At 55.3% G+C, this 19,892-nt stretch overlaps 1 protein-coding gene across 3 annotated transcripts; it reads right to left on the reverse strand.

Annotated features, from left to right (window-relative positions):
• Nucleotides 1-558: 558 nt before the first annotated feature.
• On the reverse strand, nucleotides 559-19,432 carry ASRGL1 (asparaginase and isoaspartyl peptidase 1). 3 transcript variants are annotated; one of them, XM_080641133.1, is made up of 7 exons: nucleotides 19,114-19,410; nucleotides 18,370-18,705; nucleotides 14,922-15,064; nucleotides 14,113-14,270; nucleotides 3,480-3,598; nucleotides 2,612-2,722; nucleotides 559-2,269 (listed from the first exon to the last, which is right to left on the reverse strand). In XM_080641133.1, the coding sequence occupies exons 2-7, from the start codon at nucleotides 18,557-18,559 to the stop codon at nucleotides 2,064-2,066; spliced, it is 927 nt and encodes a 308-aa protein (XP_080497259.1). In that variant the 5' UTR covers nucleotides 18,560-18,705; nucleotides 19,114-19,410; the 3' UTR covers nucleotides 559-2,063. The 3 variants fall into 3 exon arrangements, with proteins under 3 accessions (XP_080497259.1, XP_080497260.1, XP_080497261.1); XM_080641134.1 differs by having other exon boundaries at nucleotides 1,800-2,269; nucleotides 18,370-18,667; nucleotides 19,114-19,432; XM_080641135.1 differs by having other exon boundaries at nucleotides 1,800-2,269; nucleotides 18,370-18,702.
• Between the last annotated feature and the right edge of the window lie 460 nt (nucleotides 19,433-19,892).

Raw genomic sequence — 19,892 nt, forward strand, 5'->3', positions numbered from 1 at the left:
CCTGCCAGCCAAGCAGGGAGGCCCCAGCAGAAGCCAAACCTGCCGACACCTTGATCTTGAACTTCCAGCCTCCGGAACGGGGACAAAATACCTGTGTGTAAGCCACTGTCTGTGGGACTGTGGTCGGCAGGCCTAGCAAACGAATACACCTGCTGACAAATCCTCATTTCTAGGGGCAGCTGTTGCATGTGGAGGTTTTCAAGGACATCAACACACAGACTCCCTCCTGGGCCTGGCCGGCTCCGACATTGGTCCGTAGGACACTTAAGGTAAACACTGTGCAATTCTTTTCTTTTTTTTTTTTTTTAAATATATTTTTATTGATTTTTTACAGAGAGGAAGGAAGAGGGATAGAGAGTCAGAAACATCGATGAGAGAGAAACATCGATCAGCTGCCTCCTGCACACCTCCCACTGGGGATGTGCCCGCAACCAAGGTACATGCCCTTGACTGGAATCGAACCTGGGACCTTTCAGTCCGCAGGCTGACGCTCTATCCACTGAGCCAAACCGGTTTTGGCTCTTTTTTTTTTTTTTTTAATTTGTTTTTATTGATTTTAGAAGGAGAGGAGGGGAGAGGGAGAGAGCGAGAGAGAGAAACATCGATGTGAGAGAGATACATCAATCGGTTGCCTCTTGTTGAACCTGCAACCTGGGCATGTGCCCTGACTGGGAATTGAACCCGTGACCTTTCGGTGCCTGGGATGATGCTCAACCGACGGAGCCACACCGGCCAGGGCCACTGAACAATTCTTTAATTTCCTTTACCTTCAGGGCGACCTGTTTTTATAGATGACGTTAACTTGCCAAGGTCACCAGCAGAGTTCAACTCGGTTCTGCCTTCAAGTGCTACCTCTGCCCCTTTAGTCCCGAGCAGGGTCAGGGGTCAGGAGCCAGGACCGTGGGACTGTCGGGGGGGTGAGCCCTGGCCGACGGCCGGCAGGCGGGGCCATGGGCCCTGCTGATACTGGCACGTGTTTCCTTCCTTCCTGAACCCACTCAGAAAAGCTCCACCCTTCTGCTGACCTCCCGCGTGTGCTCCGCGAGGCGGGGCGGGCTGTGCCGCCCACACGCCCCGCACCTTGCAGGCCTGTCACCGGCACGCCCGTCTGCACGGCAGACCAGGGAGCCCCTGCACGTCCCGGCCTTTGTCCACAGGGACTCCTAACCACTCTTGTTGTTCTTCCAAAACACATCTTATTGAGGCCCTGGGATCGCGAGTAATGGGGAGTTTTGTGCCCCAGGACTGGCCGCGAGGACCCGCAGGGTGCGGGGCAGCAGAGGCTGCTCTGAGTGGTGTGTGCGCCTGAGCGGGAGACCCGGGGCGCAGGCTCGTGTGTGAGCCTCGGGGAGCTCTCAGACTGGCCCGAGATCACCTCCATCCCCAGAGGAGGGCGCTAGGGGTGACCACGGGTCCTCTGAACGTATCTGGAAACCTCTAGATCAGTGAGTCAGGGAGACCTGAACTTCCTTAGAAAAATCGGTGTGTCCCCGGGGTGTCTCGCCCAGTGTTGTCCTGAGCCCAGTGGCTGCTGCGACCCTTGGCGGCCCCACCGGACTTGGCCCCTCGGCCCTGCTGCTCCGGCCTGGCTCTCGGGCGCCTCCTCGGCCTCTCTCGGTCCCACCTCGCCTCTCACAGCCTGTCAGAGCGTGCACACCCGGGGGGGGGGGGTGGGGGGGGGTGGGGGGGAGCCCTGCCGCTTCGGGGGCGGGTCCCCCAGTTCCCAGGGCAGTTGGGCGAAGCTCATGCGTTCCTTCTTCCTCCCCCGAGACCCCGCGACTGTTCCGGAGACGGGCCAGGGGGCTGGCATCTTCCCCCGTCTTACTTGGATGTCACTGTGGGCGTCTCTCTCATCCCTCCGGAACCCGCCCCTCACCCGGCATCCACAGACTTACTGATCAAGGCAACAAACGAGTGGCAGACGGTGGAGTTTTTCCATTTTTAGCTCTAATTGCTTAAGCTAAGTCTCCACGCCAGGAAACTGTACTTTACCTGCAGGCTAGCACCTGGAATACAGTCTTGGGGGGCGGGCGGGCGGGGCGAGGGGGGCAGGGAGAGCGGGCTCAGAGCATGTCAGTGACACTGGTCGTGTTGAGGTCAATGCCGCAGTGCAGCTTGCCGGCCTGGGCGGCCGCCCAGGGCATGGACTCCGAGGTCCACTTGACCGCCCAGTCTCCCGCTGTGTTGACCAAGATGACACCCCCTAGTCCTTTGAGCTTTGACTTCATGTAACCCAGTGACACCTCAGCAGCCTCCTCCAACGTCTTTCCTGAAAACGGGGGCAGGTGGGGAAACAGCGCGTTAGTTACTTTCGAAGGGATCCGATGAGAGCATCATTAGCAGTGTGAAAACCCGGAGCCTTGGCAGACGATGTCTATTTGAGTGCCCCCAAGAGGGACCGTCCCCACCCAAGGCCCTCCTCCCTCTGAGCCGGGGCCTTTCCTCCCACCCAGGCTCCGAGCCGCCGCTGCCCCCTACAAGCGGCAGACAGTCCTGCTAACAGGCTGAAAGCAACTAGAAGCCCCAAAGGAGAAAGGGGTGAGATCCGTCCCCATCGATTCACAAACAGCTTCCGTTCAGTCTCCAGACGGCGCGGCCTCGTTCCGCGTACCTTGCTCCACGTGGAAGAGAGTGAGCCTGGCCAGATTCACCTTCAGGATGCTCTCCCCGTGGCCCGTGGTTGAAATGGCCCCGATGTCATTGTCAGCATAGCCCCCGGATCCTGCTCCGAGGAAAAGATGGGTTCTACCTGAGCAGGAGTGAGGACGTTCACGCACACAGTCCAAGTCTAATGCTACATCGACGTTAAACCCCAGAGTGTAGACAAGGTCGGAGGAGGAGCCATGACCTTGGGGTGCAAAGGTGGGCCAGTCAGCGAGCACATGTGACCGCCCTGAAATCAGGAGGATGCGGGAGAATCTGGGTGGGGGAGGGGGGGGGAGGGGAGGCCTGGGGCAGCTACACCAGGACAGCTCCTCCCTTGCCCCAAACCCGCCCAGTCTGCACCCCCTCCCCAGCACCCCCTCCTGGGAACGTCAGCCCCCATGAGGCACGTTTTAATCGGTAACGTTTCTGTGGCGAGCAGCGCATCGCTTTGGTGCCGCTCAAATCTAAGGACGGCGCGCCAGCTCTCGGATTGCTCGGCTCGCTAACTTGCGCCCGTGCCTGGGCGGAGGGTGGCGTGTGTAACCATTTGGGACTAAGTCTGGGGATCCGGAAACCAGAGCTGGAGAGAAGAGAGAGGCACGGTGGGTAGCCTGGGGGCACCTTCAGCTTCCTGATCGCCACCCCCCTCCCCATGTCGCCCCGACTTTTAGGTCATGCCCTTGAGGGGAAACAGAGCACCCGCTGGGTAGGAAGCAGCGACCCCTCCAACCGCTGCCGCTGCCAGAGGAGAGGGAAGGGGAGGGGAGCAATCAGCGAACGTGGACTTGGTGACGGGAAGGAAATGGGGGGCCGGCGTCCTCCGTCAGCGCTACCTATACAGGGCGTGTCCCCAACTCGGCCGACCATTTTATTCACGATGCCCCCCGTCGAGGTTGCACAGGCCACGTCTCCTCTGGAGTCCAAGGCGACCGCGCCCACCGTGCCCAAGTTTCTGCGAAGAGTGAACAGAAAAGGAAGTGGCAGCGTGAAGACGGGTGCCCGCACAGGCGCACGCTGCACGCAAACTGCGGACGGACCCTCTGATCCCCGCGTTCCTGCCGCAGGAGACGGCAGGGGAAGCGTGCAATAGCCGTGCAGCCCCGACTTGGGTGCGATGCACAATTCCCTGGGTCCCCCTCCCCCGGAGACCCGGAGTTTGCCCATGGGGGGGGCCGGGACCCCGCATTTCCGACACCTCCCAGGCGCCGCCGCCGAGGCTGCCTGGCCACACCCCGCGATGCCCGTCCCACGGGGCTTGCTGTGAAGCTGAAATTCGGGCATTTCCCCCAAGCTTTCTGTTGTGCATCTTCCAGAGGGAAAGCGGGGGGGGGGGGGGGAACTGCAGTCAGCCACAGGCCCCTCCCGGATGCAGCAGTGAGCGAGGCTTGGGGCACCTTGGTGAGTGCCGGGAGCTCGGGCCAGAGGCCACCGGGCAGCCAAGCTCCAGGTCTCACTGAACCCGGGGAGGACTAAGGCGACGACAGGGCGCGAGGGGGGGCGTGCGGTGGCGCTGGGCTGTTCTAGGGCCTCCGGAGGCAGCGAGGGCCAGCCCCGCTGACCCCCCAAACCCGAACACGGCTGCTGAGCCCACGGGATCTCAGGGAGGCCACTGGGGCGGGAGAGAGCGGAGCCAGGGAGAGCCTGGGAGGCCACAGGGAGGGCCGGCAGCCCGACGCGAGGCTCGGACAGGACAGGGGGTGACCGCCCAGCCGGCAACCCCGCGCAGTCCTATCTGAGGCCGCCGTCCTGGCTCAGTGGTGCCCCCTCACGCTCAGCATCGAGTTGCAGCAGCATCGGGCCACCCTGCACCCAGGCCACCGGGAGGGCTTTCCGAGTGCCGCATGGAGCTGGCCGGTGAGCTGAGACTCTCACGCATCAGCCGGGCGTAGAAAGGATGGGCGCCCCCCACGCGGCCCCAATGCAGGCCTTGGTGTGGGGCGTGGGCCAGGCCGTGCAGGGCCGGGCCCTCACTCTCCCCTGCAGGGAATGGGAAGCCCCTCCGGAGCCCTGGCCGGGTGGCTCAGTGAATAGAGCATCGGCCCGTGAGTGCACCGAGGGGTCTCGGGTTTGATTCTGGGTCAAGGGCACGTAGCTGGGTTGCAGGTTTGATTCCCAACCCTGAGGCAACCAATCCATGTGTCTCTCTCACATCGATGTTTCTCTTTCTCTCTCTCCTCCTTCCCGTCCACTCTCTCTAAAAACCAGTGGGAAAACATCCTCGGATGAGGATTACCAAACAACGAAGACAGCCTCTGGACCCCACAGCCTGCCCAGGGGGCGAGCAGGCCTGCGCGGGGACGAGGGCCTCGGGGCACCGCCGTCTGCAGTAACAGCGGATGGAAGGCGGCCCAGAGGCCCCGGGCGGTACAGAACACAGACGGCGCCCCACGGAGCCAAACCTCAGGGCCAGGCCGCTGGTCCACGGCGCTCGCCCTGAGGCTGGGGTGTCTGTAATGCGGGGACCTGCACAGCACGCGACCCCTGTCGCTCACCGTCCTCGATTTCCTCTTGGTGACGGAACAGCCTGTGCTGAGACCGCGACTGGGGGTAAATGTCTGCTTTTCTCAGTAAGTGAAAAAAAAAAAGTGGACGCAATGCTCCATTTCTTTATTTCTTTTTATTTTTTAGAGTGAGCATGCTTCTCTTTCTTTTAAAAAATATTTTTTAAATTGATTTCAGAGAGGAAGGGAGAGGGAGAGAGATAGAAAATGAGAATCACTGATTGGCTCCCACTGGGGACCGAGCCCACAACCCGGGCCTGTGCCCCGACCGGGAATCGAACTGTGGCCTCCTGGTTTCTGGGTCGATGCTCAGTAACTGAGCCACGCCGGTTGGGCAATGGCTCAATTTCTTTTCTTTTTTTTTTTTTTTTTTAAATATATTTTATTGATACTCTACAGAGAGGAAGGGAGAGGGATAAAGAGCTAGAAACATCGATGAGAGAGAAACATCCATCAGCTGCCTCCTCACACCTCCCACTGGGGATGTGCCTGCAACCAAGGTACATGGCCTTTACCGGAATCAAACCTGGGACCCTTCAGTCCGCAGGCCGACGCTCTATCCACTGAGCCAAACCGGTTGGGCAATGGCTCGATTTCTTGCTCTGCGCGCCGATCCCACGGGGGTCCCCTCTGCACGTTCATCCAGGGACACGGGATGTGTGCGCTTCCGCACGGAGGCTGCGCTTCCACCAGTTCCTCTCGCAGCAGTCACTCTGGTCGTTGCGGTTGCCCGGGGGAGACGGGGAGGCCCCGGCCAGCGAGGAGGTGGAGGAGACGGCGGTTTGCTGGGGGGTCTCAGGGGAGGGTGACAAGCAGGCTGGAGAGGTGACGGGGCGCGAGGTGTGAGGGGAATCATGAACAGCACTAAGGCTCTGGGGCTCAGCAACGGAAGGGCTGCGGGAAGCAGTGGTTCACATGGAGGGGACTGAAAGAAAATAGAAACTCAATTACAAGTAAAAATCAAGAAATGAGGAGACGATTGGGGATCGGTGGTGTTGTTCTGGTGGCGGTGTGCGCGGAGTGGGGCTGGCAGGAGAAGCCGAGGTTCCACTTTGGGCACAGGCTTGAGGTAACTGCTGGGCAACCACATGCAGAGTCTGCATCGTGGCTAGACACGGCCGGCACTCGAGGGGCGAGGGGCGAGGAGGAGAAAGCTGGGTCCTGTCAGAAGGGCACGGCCGCAAACAGGTGCTGGCGAGGGTGCGGAGAAAGGGAAGCCTCGTGCTCTGCTGGCGGGAGCGCAGGCCGGTGCGGCCGCTGTGGAGAACAGCAAGGAGTGTCCTCCCCAAACTGAACGCAGAACTGCCATTTGACTCAGCGACGTCACTTCCGGGAATACATCCCAAGGAACTAGAAACACCGATCAGGAAGAACGCATGCACCCCTATGTCCACAGCGGCGCTATTTACAACCTGCAAGATTTGGCAACAGCCCAAGTGCCGGTGAGCAGAGGAGTGGATAAGAAAGCTGTGGTACACCTACACGATGCAATACCACGCGGCTGGAAAAAAGGAAGAACTCCTACCACTTGCAAGAGCATGGGTGGACCTGGAGCACATCACGCTGAGCGAAATAAGGCCGTCGGAGCCAGAGAAGTGTCCCAAGATCTCGCTCAGACGTGGAATATAATGACCCAAATAAACGGATGAATAAAACAGAACAGACTGGCGGATTTCAGAGGGAAGGTGGGGGTGAGAGGGTGGGAGGGGGGTGCTTCACCAGGGAACTTACATGCACATATGCATAACCCATGGACACAGACAATAGAGTGGTGAAGGCCTGGGAGGGGCGGGTACGGGGTGGAGGGGGTCAATGGGAAACCCCCCCCCATACACACGCAAAGGGGACATCTGTAATACTTGTGACACTAAAGATAAATTTAGAAAAGTGACAACATCCTCCTTCCTGTGTCAGATAAGAAGTACTCCCAGTCACTGCAGGTGACAGCCCACCCCTAATGTGCAGGGGTCAAAGCAAGAGTTCAAATACAAAGGGGGGCCCACACTATCCTATATAAAACCCTAATATGCAAATCAACCAAATGGCGAATGACTGGTTGCTATGACGCACACTGACCACCAGGGGGCAGACGCTCAACGCAGGAGCGTCTGTCCCCCCCACCCAAGAGGGAGGCGATGGCGGGGCGGGGCTGGGGGGGGGGGAGTGCATGCAGGGCCGGCCAGCAGGCAGCGCCAGGCTGTCAGCCAAGGCGGGTGCTGTGGGGGCCCCCTGATCGCCCCTCAGATGGCCTTGATTGCCCGCCAGGCCTGGGGACCCTACCCTATATGTTGGGAACAGTCTCTTAGATTTAAAAATTAAAACCTGGCAAGGCTACTCTTAACACTGAGAAAACAGGATGGACTCCGGCTTGCACATTTTGTGGTCAGCCCTGATTCTGACACTTATGACTGTTTGACAAAGCCAATTACTTCACTTCTCTCTGCTTCGGTTTTCCCACCCATAAGATGGGGAAAATGGTACTACTGCCTCAGAAGGATCGTGTTATGGACTACTTTTTATAATCAGGGCGAAAAAATGTAGCTGCCCATACAGCAGCAAGATGCCTTTCACCTGCATGAAAAGTATGGTCCCTGGTGCATGCAGCGTCCCAGATTGTGAGAGGGATGTCCGACTGCCGGTTTAGGCCCGGCATCCCCTGAGGGGTCCCGGATTGCAAGAGGGTGCAGGCCGGGCTGAGGGACGAATTTCATGCGCTGGGCTTCTAGTTTAATAGTTATAAACATGTGCTAAATGTGTCTCAAAATATACTGTCCTGCTATGGTGTTCATATGACGGAACGCCGATTGACAAACCACCAATGATGACTTAGTTGCTACTGTTCACATCTGGATCCTCTCAGCAGCTGGGGACGCCGGGATGAGTGAAACAAGAGGCACACACAAGATACATCAACTGTGTCTTTATTCCGTAACATGAGTTTTCCTCGCCTCGTATCAGAGAGCACTGATGATGTTCTCAGAACCAGCATTTCCACCCGGCACCCTCCCCACAGGGGAAGTGCCGAACGAGGCAGCCTTTCTTGAGTCCACAGACTTCTTAGCACGTTCTTTTTTAAAAAAATATATTTTATTGATTTTTTTACAGAGAGGAAGGGAGAGGGATAAAGAGAAACATCGACGGGAGAGAAACATCGATCAGCTGCCTCCTGCACACCTCCCACTGGGGATGTGCCCGCAACCAAGGTACATGCCCTTGACCGGAATCGAACCTGGGACCCTTCAGTCCGCAGGCCGACGCTCTATCCACTGAGCCAAACCGGCCAGGGCGCTTAGCAAGTTCTTAACTCATTTTAGCTGGAGAAACTTCGCTCCGCTGACGCAGCAGCAACTGGAATTTCCGAGAGAATTCTGAAAGCAGCATGACCTAGATTTGGAGGTGGGTCCCGATTTTAACATGACCACACTCACGTGCAACATGGGGTTACATATGATAAACTCTCCTCACAGAAGGTATTACCGTTTCCATTTGATCTGCTGCATCTCAATCCCTTACTGTTGTCACTCAGACCCATGCAGGACATCTTAAGTTCTTTCAGATGTGAGTGCTGGTAGATACAGAGGAACCTGAAAACAGCAGCACGCCGCCCAAATGACTCTCCCCGCAAGTGGTGCTGCGCTCTGAGCGCGAGCAGCAAAGCAGCCCCCGCGGAAACGGGTTCCAGGACTTGGTGCGCGAGTCTGCGCCAAGTCAGACCAGCGTCTCTGTTTCCTCGATCCAATTTCCTCTTATTGTACTGGGTTGTTATTCTTGCACATTTCACAGGCACTTTTGGGTTTGTTTCTCTAAACTCAAAAGAATACTTTCAATCCTTTCAAAAAGCAAATAACCAAACGTGGATGTTTTCAAGGCTTTTGTTAAGCTCGGCAATAGAAATGCACAGTTCAAGCTAAGTAACTGTCGATAGCATACATTCAAAATTAAATTTCACTTTCTGTTAAAGGCCGTGATTTGTTCTTGGAGAATCTTCTGTGGTTTTGATCAACTCTTCTTATCTAGATTGGATTTAACTAGGATTGGATTTAATTACTTCAACAGCATTCAGCTGGTGTTCCACCATGTGTCTGAGATTCGTTGCCAAGTCAGCTGTGCGTCTGACCAAGCTGTTCCACTTTGGGCAGATCTGGGAAACCTTGTGCTAGACCCGATTATCCCACAGCATCACCACTGTTGGCCCAGCTGAGGCGCGTCTTCTAGAAAAATTCAAACTGTCCGCTGTCCGCTGTCCGCATGTCACAGAGAAATTCTGGATTCTTGGCCACACTTCATGCTTATATACCTTTTGCTTACCAACCCCATTAGCTCCCTTATCACAGGCTTGCCTTCCATCGTTTTATTTAATTTATTTAAAAAATATTTTTATTGATTTCAGAGAGGAAGGGAGAGGGAGAGAGAGTTATATAAACATCCATGTTGAGAGAGAATCATGGATCGGCTGCCTCCTGCACGACCCCTACTGAGGATGGAGCCCACAACCGGGGCCAGTGCCCTGACCAAGAATCGAACCATGACCTCCTGGTTCATAGGCTGATGTTCAACCACTGAGCCATGCGGCCAGGTGACCATTTTATTTTTTCTTAAATATATTTTCATTGATTTCAGAGAGGAAGGGAGAGGAAGAGAGAGATAGAAATATCGATGAGAGAGAATCATTGATTGTCTGCCTCCTGCATGTCCCCTCCTGGGGATCGAGCCCACAACCTGGGCATGTGCCCTTGACTGGAATCAAACCCGGGACCCTTTAATCCGTAGGCTGATGCTCTATCCACTGAGCCAGATCAGCTAGGGCTAGGCGATCATTTTAAACATTAATTTTGCTCTTAAGTTAAAAAGTTTTCCCCAATTTTTCTCTTCATTCAAAACGCATCCTTTAAGAAGCAGGTGTGAAGCCACTGAAATGGTCATTGATTTAAGCTTGCTTTTCTTCTCTGCGGAGTGTAATGATACATAGAATGTTAGCTGTTCAACATGGCTTCTCACCGTGGAACATTCTGGTTGAACGGAGCACGTTAAAACGTTTACGTGTGATTTCACCTCTCACGTATTACCCATTCACTCAATCTGTTTGTATTCTCTATTCTAGATGGCGATCATTAGCTTCCTTATTATTTATCCTAATCACGCAATTGGCATTTTATCCAATTGTGAAATAATTGTTACTCAACCCCGAAAGTCTCCACTGTTTTTGTAAACGTGGCGTTGCGGTCCCCGGAAGGCAGCGTTCGGCTTGGCGAAAATCGGGCACGCGGTCTCATTTTTTGAAGGACATGACACCGATGTTTTAGGCCACCGTTCTCCCCGTGTTGGCAGTGGTCCGCTGTCGAGGCGGCGTCCCCCGCACTGGCACCGGCTCCGTGCTGTTCTGAGCGGGATGCTGTGCGGTGGGCCGCTAAGGCGTCCGTTGGCGAAGGAGCCGAGGTTGCAGGGACTTCATGCGAACCCGCCAGGTCGTGGACCTGGAGGGGACGGTGTGGCTGTGACTTTCGTTGTGTGGACAGGTCACGAGCTCTTCATTGCACAGAGTCTCTCGTGCCCGTGTGTAGCTGTTGTGAGCTCAGCCGGGAAGGAGGCGGCTTACTTCCACTGTTTTGCCTCTAAAAATGCAAGCAGATGGCTTCCTGGAGGTTTTCCTTCCTTTTCCTCCCCACTTTTTCCTTCGGACGCCTCTCGCCTTTTTCTAGCAAGAGCGTGAGGCTTGCTCCCGTTTTCAACGATCTAAAAACGGGATGAAAAAGCGAAATGTAATGATATTGAATGCACAGAATCAGAATATAGTTTCACCGAAAATAAAGAGCAAAACAGCAGAAAAAAATGTTAGGTACAGTTTAAAAAAGTTTTTTTTCCTAAAAGATGCAAAATTATCTATTGATGCTACAGTCAAACCATGAATCACAATGACTCTTAAAACCAAAACTGCTTAAAAACTGAAAATGTTAACGGTATACCTTTGAAAATTCAACTGAATTGTTTAAGCCTTTTTGAAGAATAAAAGCATTCCTATTCCTAACGGTCAGCGTGCGTTGAGCTGCGGGCCTTCCCGCAGGCGCTGTGTGGACTGCACCGCCCCGTCCAGCGGGCACCGGCCACCCGGGGCACCCAGCACAGGAGACGGGGAGTCCGCAGGAGACGGGCTGCAAATGTCAGGTTCACATCCGATTTGAAGATTTCGTATGAAAGAAGAATATAAAACATCTCAAATAATTTTTTTTTTTTTAATCCTCACCGGAGGATATTTTTCCATTGATTTTTAGAGAGAGTGGGAGAGGGAAAGACAGAGAGAAACATCCGTGTGAGAGAGACACATCGACTGGTTGCCTCCTGCACGCACCCTGACCAGGGCCCGGGCCGGGGAGGAGCCTGCAACCGATGTACGTGCCCTTGACCGGAATCGAACCCGGGACCCTTCGGTCCGCAGGCCGACGCTCTATCCACTGAGCCAAACCGGCCAGGGCTCAAATAATTTCTTATACTGATGACGTGTTTAGATGTAATGGGTTCAATATATAATATTAATTTCACCTGTTTCTTTTTACTTTTAAAAAATAAGGCACTCATATTGGACAGTGCTGATCTATCTAGCCCTACATATACAGGGTGTCCCCCCAAAATGTATGCACACACTTGGAATAATTGTAAAGGCAGAGTTTATTAAAATGCATTTCATTTTCAACATGGAGCTATCAGCTGTTGAAGTGTGTATAGATTTTTGGGGGGACGCCCTGTATAACAAACTTAAGAGTGATCAGCCCTCGTGTTTAAGTCTTACAGTTGCTTTCCCAACTCACAGACACCCCAGAACGACAAATTTAAACAAAGAGAACGGAGATGTGGCGCGACTGGGAAGCAACACTTTGTTCTGCGAGAACTGATTTGACGAGCCATTCGCCTGCCCTTTTCTCTTACCTGCTGCTGCTGCTGCTCGCTCTTCCCCACCCCGAGCGGGGCCGCCGAGGCCGGCAGGGGCACGATCCGCCGCCCTTGAGACTCGGGCGGCCTTTGCTTCGAGGACACAGAGCAACGGGCGGACAGAGGCGCCTCCCTGGGGGCTGAACGGTGTTAGTCACGAGCGTGGACGACGAGGGCTGTGGGTCCCGCGGTGCCGCGGCTGAGTGACAGGTGCCCGGGTACCGTAACACACCGCTTTGTGGTTTTGTGACCTAGGGCCCCCCGAAGGGCGGAGAGGGGTGCTGTTCCCAGACTTTTAGGAAACGACGTGGCGGCCTCTGCGAAGAGGTACGCGGACCGCTGATAGAGCACCCGCATTCCTGGCACGCGAGCCTGTCGGCGCCACGGCGCACTCCGGAGGTTGTCAGCAGCCACTGACGCGAGGCCGTCCTCGGGAAACACATTCTGAACGTGGGGACGTCTTCCTGTGCGCTGCCTGGCCGCGCCGTCGGAGGCCCGGCCATGATCCTTTTGAAAAAGCTCCCTAGGGCCTAGGTGACCCCGGAGGACAGCTCTGGTTAGACGGCCACATCTGAAACCAGGCAGCGTCAATTCATTACGTTCCACTGTAAACTCCCAGGCCGTGTTCAAATTTTATTCTTCACGTTTCGTTTCAAATAAGGGGGGGTTTTATTTGGGATTCTGAACCCCGTAACAGAAAACTGTAGTTGAGGACGTATGACGAATTCGAACGTCTGAGAGTTGTGCTGACTTCTCTGCACCATACAAGGGCTTAGGGAAGTTCAGCGGGGACACGAGATGACAGAGAATGTGTTTAGTCTGTAAGATAGCAAGCTGGTCAAGAAGCATCAGTGAGTCCTAGCCCGTTTGGCTCAGTGGATAGAGTGTCGGCCTCAGGACTGAAGGGTCCCAGGTTCGATTCCGGTCAAGGGCACATGCCTGGGTTGACAGCTTGATCCCCAGTAGGGGATGTGCAGGAGGCAGCCAATCAATGATTCTCTCTCACACAGTAACACAGGCACTCTTGTATTAATGTTTCTATCTCTCTTTCCCTATCCCTTCCTCTCCGAAATTAATAAAAATATATTTTAAAAAATAATCTATACTAATAAAAGGGTAATATGCTAATTAGACCGGATTGACCTGATGTCTTCCGGACATCCAACTTCCTTCCGGACAAAGCCACAGTGGCGGGGGCCGAGGCAGAGGCGGTTAGGGGCCATCAGGCTGGCAGGAGAGCAAGCAGTTAGGGGTGAGACCAGGCCAGCACAGGGGAGCAAGCAGTTAGGGGCGAGATCAGGCAGGCAGGCAGGGGTGGTTAGGGGCAATCAGGCTGGCAGGCAGAGGTGGTTAGGGGCGATCAGGCCAGCAGGGGAGCAGTTAGGGGCAATCAGGCAGGCAGGGGAGCAGTTAGGGGCGATCAGGCAGGCACGCAGAGCGGTTAGGAGCAATGAGGCAGGTGAGCGGACCCGCCCCCCCCCCGTGCATGAATTTCGTGCACTGCGCCTCTAGTAATAAAATAAAAATATATATAAAAAAAAAGAAAAAAGAAGCATTGGTGAGTTCACACAGTAACACAGGCACTCTTGTATTAAATCATGTTGGGAGGGAGTTCTGCTAAGCCTAGTGTGAGTGAGTTCTCATCCTATATAATAAAAGCACAGCATGCAAATTACCCCCTCAACTGGCGTTCTTCCGGGGGTTTAACCAGGGGGTGGCTGGCCCGGGGAAGGGAGGGAGGCCCTGGTGCTGGCAGGTGGCCGGGGGAAGGGAGAGAGCACCCGGCCGGCAGCCGGCAGCCGCGAGGGACTCTGCCAGCGCACGCATTTCGTGCACTGGGCCTCTAGTAGCAGTAATAAAGGAGGTCAAGTTCATTATTAAAAAGCAAAGGAGCCGTTTTCCCGTTACTGAGTGTGCATCCCTTTGTTCCAAGCGCGAAACTGCCGAGCGCTACTGGACTTCTTTACGAACCGTAAGGAACCCGACAGCTGCCCGACTTTCCCGCCTGAGTGACCCCGCCGCCGCCACAGGTGGCGCTTACTTCTGCGGTGCTGGTTTCTGAGCGTCTTTCCCGCGCTTCTCTTTCTCGAGGCGTTTTCTGTTCCTCTCTGTTACCAGCTGCTCCCCAGGAACCGCTCGGATCCCCATGGCGGCGGCAAATTCAGCGGCACCCCGGTCAGTCAGGAAGCAGTGAGGCGTCTGGACCAGACGGAGACACGGTGAGTTTTTGAAAAAGTTGGGATCTTTTTAACTGTCCCCACTGCGTGAAGACAATGACTCCTCTCCGGGTACAAAACCTCAAGAATGCCCATTTCAGTGGCTTACTTTTCTGAATGCTGAAAAGAGGCTGGCTCTGAGTTTTCTATTAAAAAAAAAAAAAAAAACACAAAAAACCCCACAAAAACCAAAATGATGGTATATTGCTAGAAATGTGACTTACATAGGATCTTTTTTTTCAAATCCTTACCCGAGAATATATTTAAACATTTTAGAGAGAGAGAAAAAGAGAGGGAACGAGAGGGAGGGAGGGAGACAGAGAGAGAGAGAGAGAGCGAGAGAGAGAGACATCGATGTTAGAGAGAAACATCAATCAGCTGCCTCCTGCACACCTCCCACTGGGGATGTGCCCGCAACCAAGGTACATGCCCTCGACTGGAATCGAACCCGGGACCTTTCAGTCCGCAGGCTGACGCTCTATCCACTGAGCCAAACCGGTCAGGGCTCCTTCCCTTCTTTCATGCGTGTGGGAAGAGCGACCTCAAGTATCTCCCTACGGGCGGACCCCTTCAGTCACCAAGGCACGGCCGTGGCAGGCCCCGCGGGGAAGGGTGCTTCTTCGGCCGCACGTACCTTCTCCATCACAAGCCGGGCCAGCTTGATGGGGTTCGCGATACACCGGACGGCGGACACGGCGCCCAAAGACAGGTCTTTTCCATTCATGATACTGGCATCCATTTCCACGTCCCCGTTCACATTCAAGACGGATCCACAACCTAAACCCACAAGGAAGGTGGAAGCAAGAATCCAGAATTTAGAACTGGCTTCCGGGTCTCCGCTAAGCTGCCCGCTTTACCTCATCCTCCGCTCCGTCGCCACAGGGGTATTTCTTAGGACAAAAACCTGACTTGGTACCCGTGACTTGCCAGGCATCACAACGGAGCCCTCCTGACTCACTTTCCCAGCGCCACCTCCTCTCCCTGGCGGCGTGGTCCTGCCATGTGAGGTTTCCCTGGCACCATCCTTGCCCTGCCCTTGTGCCCTTTACCACTAGTGCACGTTCGTCAGCTTTCTCTGCCCACATAATGCCTATAAGTCTAGCTACTCTTTTCTTAAAAATATTTTTATTGATTTGAGAGAGAGAGAGAGAGAGAGAGAGAGAGGGAGAGGGAGAGAGAGAAACATCCACGATGAGAATCATTGATCTGCTGGCCTCCTGCACACCCCCTACAGGGGATGGAGAACATGCTAGTGTGCCCTTGACCGGAATCGAACCTGGGTCCCTTCAGTCCACAGGCTGACACTCCATCCCCTGAGCCAAGCCAGCCAGGGCAGTCTAGCTATATTCTTAACCTCTTTGTGACGGTTTCCTTATCTGTAAAAATGGAATAAGAGCCGAAACCGGTTTGGCTCAGTGGATAGAGCGTCAGCCTGCGGACTGAGGGGTCCCGGGTTCGATTCCGGTCAAGGGCACGTGCCTGGGTTGCGGGCACATCCCCAGTGGGGGGTGTGCAGGAGGCAGCTAATCGATGTTTCTCTCTCATCGATGTTTCTAACTCTCTATCCCTCTCCCTTCCTCTCTGTAAAAATATCAATAAAATATATTAAAAAAAAATGGAATAAGAACAAAGCTCAGGAATATTTGAAGGATTATAAACATACCCAGCCCTAACAAGGTAAAATTCGGTGTTTGTAGCCAGTAGCAAATTACCAGGCACACAAAGCAACAGGAAAATATGACCCATAATAAGGAAAAAAAAAATCAACCCGTGGTAACAGATCTAGGCATGACACAAATGATAGAATTAGTAGACGAGGATGTTAAAACAGCTGTTATAACTATATTCCTCATGTACCAGAACATGGAGGAAAATATGAAAAAAGGCTCAAACAGAACTTCTAGAGATGAAGAAAAAAGAAGTCTGAACTAGAACATACTGGATGGGATTAACACCAGATCGGGGGTGTGGATGGGTCAGAATCGAGCGGAATTGTTGGATACCTCGCTGGTGCCTGAGAATAGCTGGGCGGTGGGGGAAAACCGAATACGCGGAACGAGGTGCAGAACCTTAGGAGCAAAGGCAAGCCGGGAGCAAAGCTAAGCCTTTTCAGCAAATGGTGCCGGGACAACTGGACACCCACATGCGAAACAGACAAAACTCTAGACACACTCCGGACACCCTTCACAGGAATGAACTCAAAATGGACCACAGACGTAAACGTAAAATTAAAACTCCTAGAAGACAGCACAGAAGACAGAGATAACCCTGGGTCTGGCTTCTTCGGTCCAGCTCCAAAGGGATGAACCGGACCACATCGAACGAACGTTTCTGCCCCGAGACACAGGGAAGAGAAGGCGAGGCCAAGCCGGGACGGGGAGGCAGTATTTATGAAAGACACACGGGATACAGCACTGTGTGCAGACAGACAGAGGGCTCTCACAGCTCCACAAGGAAACAGCCTGCCTGAAAGTCGAGTCAAAGACCCGAACGGACACCCTGACGAGAAGATGCATGCAAATGAGCTCATATAGCAAACAAGCATGTGAAAAAAATCAACTGTTTTCATAACCCAGCAATGAACCATCGGTAACGGAAATTTTATTTTTTTTAAATATATTTTATTGATTTTTTTTTACAGAGAAGAAGGGGGAGGGATATAGAGAGAGAAACATCGATGAGAGAGAAACATCGATCAGCTGCCTCCTGCACACTCCCTACTGGGGATGTGCCTGCAACCAAGGTACATGCCCTTGACCAGAATCGAACCTGGGACCCTTCAGTCCGCAGGCCGACGCTCTATCCACTGAGCCAAACCTGTTGGGGGGGGGGGGGTAACTGAAATTTTAAAAAGCATGTCGTCTTTACCCCACCACCTAAATACACACAATAACGAGGTATATAAATCTAACAAAATCTAACAAGTGATGAGAGAGAATCATGGATCGGCTGCCTCCTGCACACCCCACCCCAGGGATTGAGTTCGAAACCCGGGCATGTGCCCTGACCGGGAATCGAATCGTGACCTCCTCGTTCACTGGTCAAGGCTCAGCCCCTGAGCCACGCCACCGGCTGGGCTACTTAACCTTTTTGTACCTTAGTTTTCTCACCTGATAAATGAGCATAATCATTACACCCAACTCCTAAGCCTAGAGTGCGGATTAAATGAATGAACCATGCAAATTTCGTAGACCACGGTCAGGAGCAGCAGGCACTCAGAGGGTGGTGCTTGTTTGAAAGGGGGCAAACAAAAGTCTGCATTTACGTGACCGCCCAGAGGACGCAAACTCGTCCACAGTGACAGGAGCAGATCGGGGTGCTTGGTGCTGGGGATGAGTCGGGGAGGTTAACTGCAAAGAAGCGACTTTTGGGGGTGATGGAAAGGTTTTAAACCTTGATTGTGGGTGCGCTCCCCTTCCCAGCAGCATGCCTGAGCCTTTCCCTCCCCTCTTCTCTTCCCCCCCCCCCCCCCCCCCCCCGCCCCCGCCTGCCCCACAGGCCTGCATCTCCTCAGCTCTAGGAGACCCCGCCAGCCTTGCACCAGCCGCACAATGGCCAGTGGCAGCCCCACCAGCGCTAACCCGCCCCGCCCCCCCCCCCCCCTCCGCCGCCGCCCAACCTGCCGCCAAGGTCCCTTTTTATCTTGACTCCTCAGTGGCCAAAGCGGCCCAGTCTCTCTCCTGCTGCTGCTGCCCGAGGCCCTTCCTGTGCCACCATCCCCAACTTTAATAAACGTCCTCTCAAAATTAAAAAAAAAGAAAAAGAAATCTTGCTTGTGGTGTGGTTACACGGGTGTATTACGCATTTTTCACAACTTAAAATGGACACAGCTTACGGTATGTAGCCTACCCCCACCGCCCCCACAAAAAGAAGTAATGAAAACCCCTCTTACTGATGTGCAGCGGTGAAAGGGGGAAAAAAAGGGAGGAAAAAAAGTTTTAAAAAGGTTTAAAGCAACTTGGTCAACAGGTAAGAGAAAAATGAAATCTCTTACGCGTATTACATTCCACCACAAAGCGGATTCGGTTCACCCTTTAGGAAGGCTCGGGTTACTCCGGGGGAGACTCCGCCGCGCCACGCACCTGCGTTGAACTCGGGGTCGTCCTCCAGGACGGCCACCGCGCTCTCCACCGCGTCCACCGCGCTGCCCCCCGCCTTCAGGATGCTGTACCCCGCGGTGGCGGCGCGGAGCACGCCCTGGCGCACCATCTCCTTGCGGTCCTTGGCGATGTGGCTGGCTCCGCCCCCGTGGACCACGACCACGGGATTCATGGCGACGGACGCTCGGGGTCAACGAGACGAGAAGGTCATCTAAGGGGCCCAGGAAGCCCGCACGGGCGCCGACCGCTCGGGGATTCCGTTGGGGAGCAGGTCGGGTTTCTACTCCGGAGGAAGGCGGGGTTACAGCTCGGGCCCTTCTGGAAACCAGGGCGGTGGGGGGGGGGGGGGGGGGGGGCGGGGAACGAGAGGGGGGGCAGGGAGGGAGAGGGGGCGGCTGGGTCTGAACTTGGCCGGAAGAGCCTAGAGCGCCCCCGCCTCCCGGGTGCTGGGCCACTGACCCGGCAGGTGCGAGGGTGACACCCGGGCCAGAGCCCCAGCCCGCCTCCCGGGCTCCACGTCGGGTCTGAGCGTCACGGGCATGGACCGCTGGGGGCACCCCACGCTGCTGGGGCCCCGCGGCTCCCCGCCAGCCATTCCCCGGGCATCCCTGAGGCTGGACACCCAGCGGTGCCGCTTCACCGGCGCCCTCCCGCCTCGAACCAGGGGCCCCGGGAAGGGTGCTGCCCGGGCCGGGGGCCGCCGCTGGGGCCGGGGCGTGGACTCACCGAGGCGCCGCGGGAGGCGGACGCCGGGCTTCGGGACGGGCCGGGCCGCCCCGCAGGACTCGGAACCTGCAAGGCCCAGACCCTCCGCCCGGCGGCTCTGGAAACCGCTGGGCTCGCAACTGCCCCGCCTGCAAGGGCGCCGGGGCCACGAGGGGGCGCGCGCGGCATGGCCGTAACGCTCCGAGGGCGGCGCGGCGCTGGCGCACACCTCCCGGTTCAGCGGGTGTCTCCGCTCCGCCCGACCCCAGGGGTCTGGCCCCCAGACGGGGCGGCGCTGGCGCTGCACCAGGTGAGCTTCGCAGTGGGCCGCACCTCCTCCTCCTGGGCGGGGCGGGGCGGGGCGTGGTGTTGCTGGCGAGATGCGCGAAAGGATGGTCAGTGTCAGCAACCACTGCCACACCGCCCAGACGGCCCAGTGTGGGGCTGGGTGAAGGTTTTGTAATGTCAATGTGAACATCCAGAACGAAGACACCTACTAAGAAGGCATTCTGGTGGCTAACTGGGCTCAAAAAAAAAAAAAAAAAAAAAAAAGGAAAATAAAGCGTAGCAGCCATTTCTGCGCAGGGGCCTCTCATGGGAACAGCTGCCTGCCTCTGCCCTGAACTGTGCACCGCGTGCCGCCCTGGGCCAGCCCTTACCAAGGCGTTCCTTCCCCGCCCCATCGCGCCATGAAGCTCTACCCAGCAGCGTGGCTCCAGCTCGCTAACCAGGACCTTGCCTTTTGAACCAAACAAACTGCAAGGATTTAGAGTCAGCCTTTGCGAGAAAGGACCAATCAG

The sequence above is a fragment of the Plecotus auritus genome, assembly GCF_963455305.1.
Source record: "Plecotus auritus genome assembly, chromosome: 9".
Lineage (NCBI taxonomy): Eukaryota > Metazoa > Chordata > Mammalia > Chiroptera > Vespertilionidae > Plecotus > Plecotus auritus.

Coding starts and splice junctions, on each gene's coding strand:
- ASRGL1 (XM_080641133.1), bottom strand. CDS start 18,559: ATGAATCCCGTGGTCGTGGTCCACGGGGGCGGAGCCAGCCACATCGCC. Junction 3,599..14,112: donor CAGAAACCAGCACCGCAGAA/GTAAGCGCCACC, acceptor CACTCTTCGCAG/AAACTTGGGCACGGTGGGCG. Junction 2,723..3,479: donor TGGGGACACGCCCTGTATAG/GTAGCGCTGACG, acceptor TCCTCGGAGCAG/GATCCGGGGGCTATGCTGAC.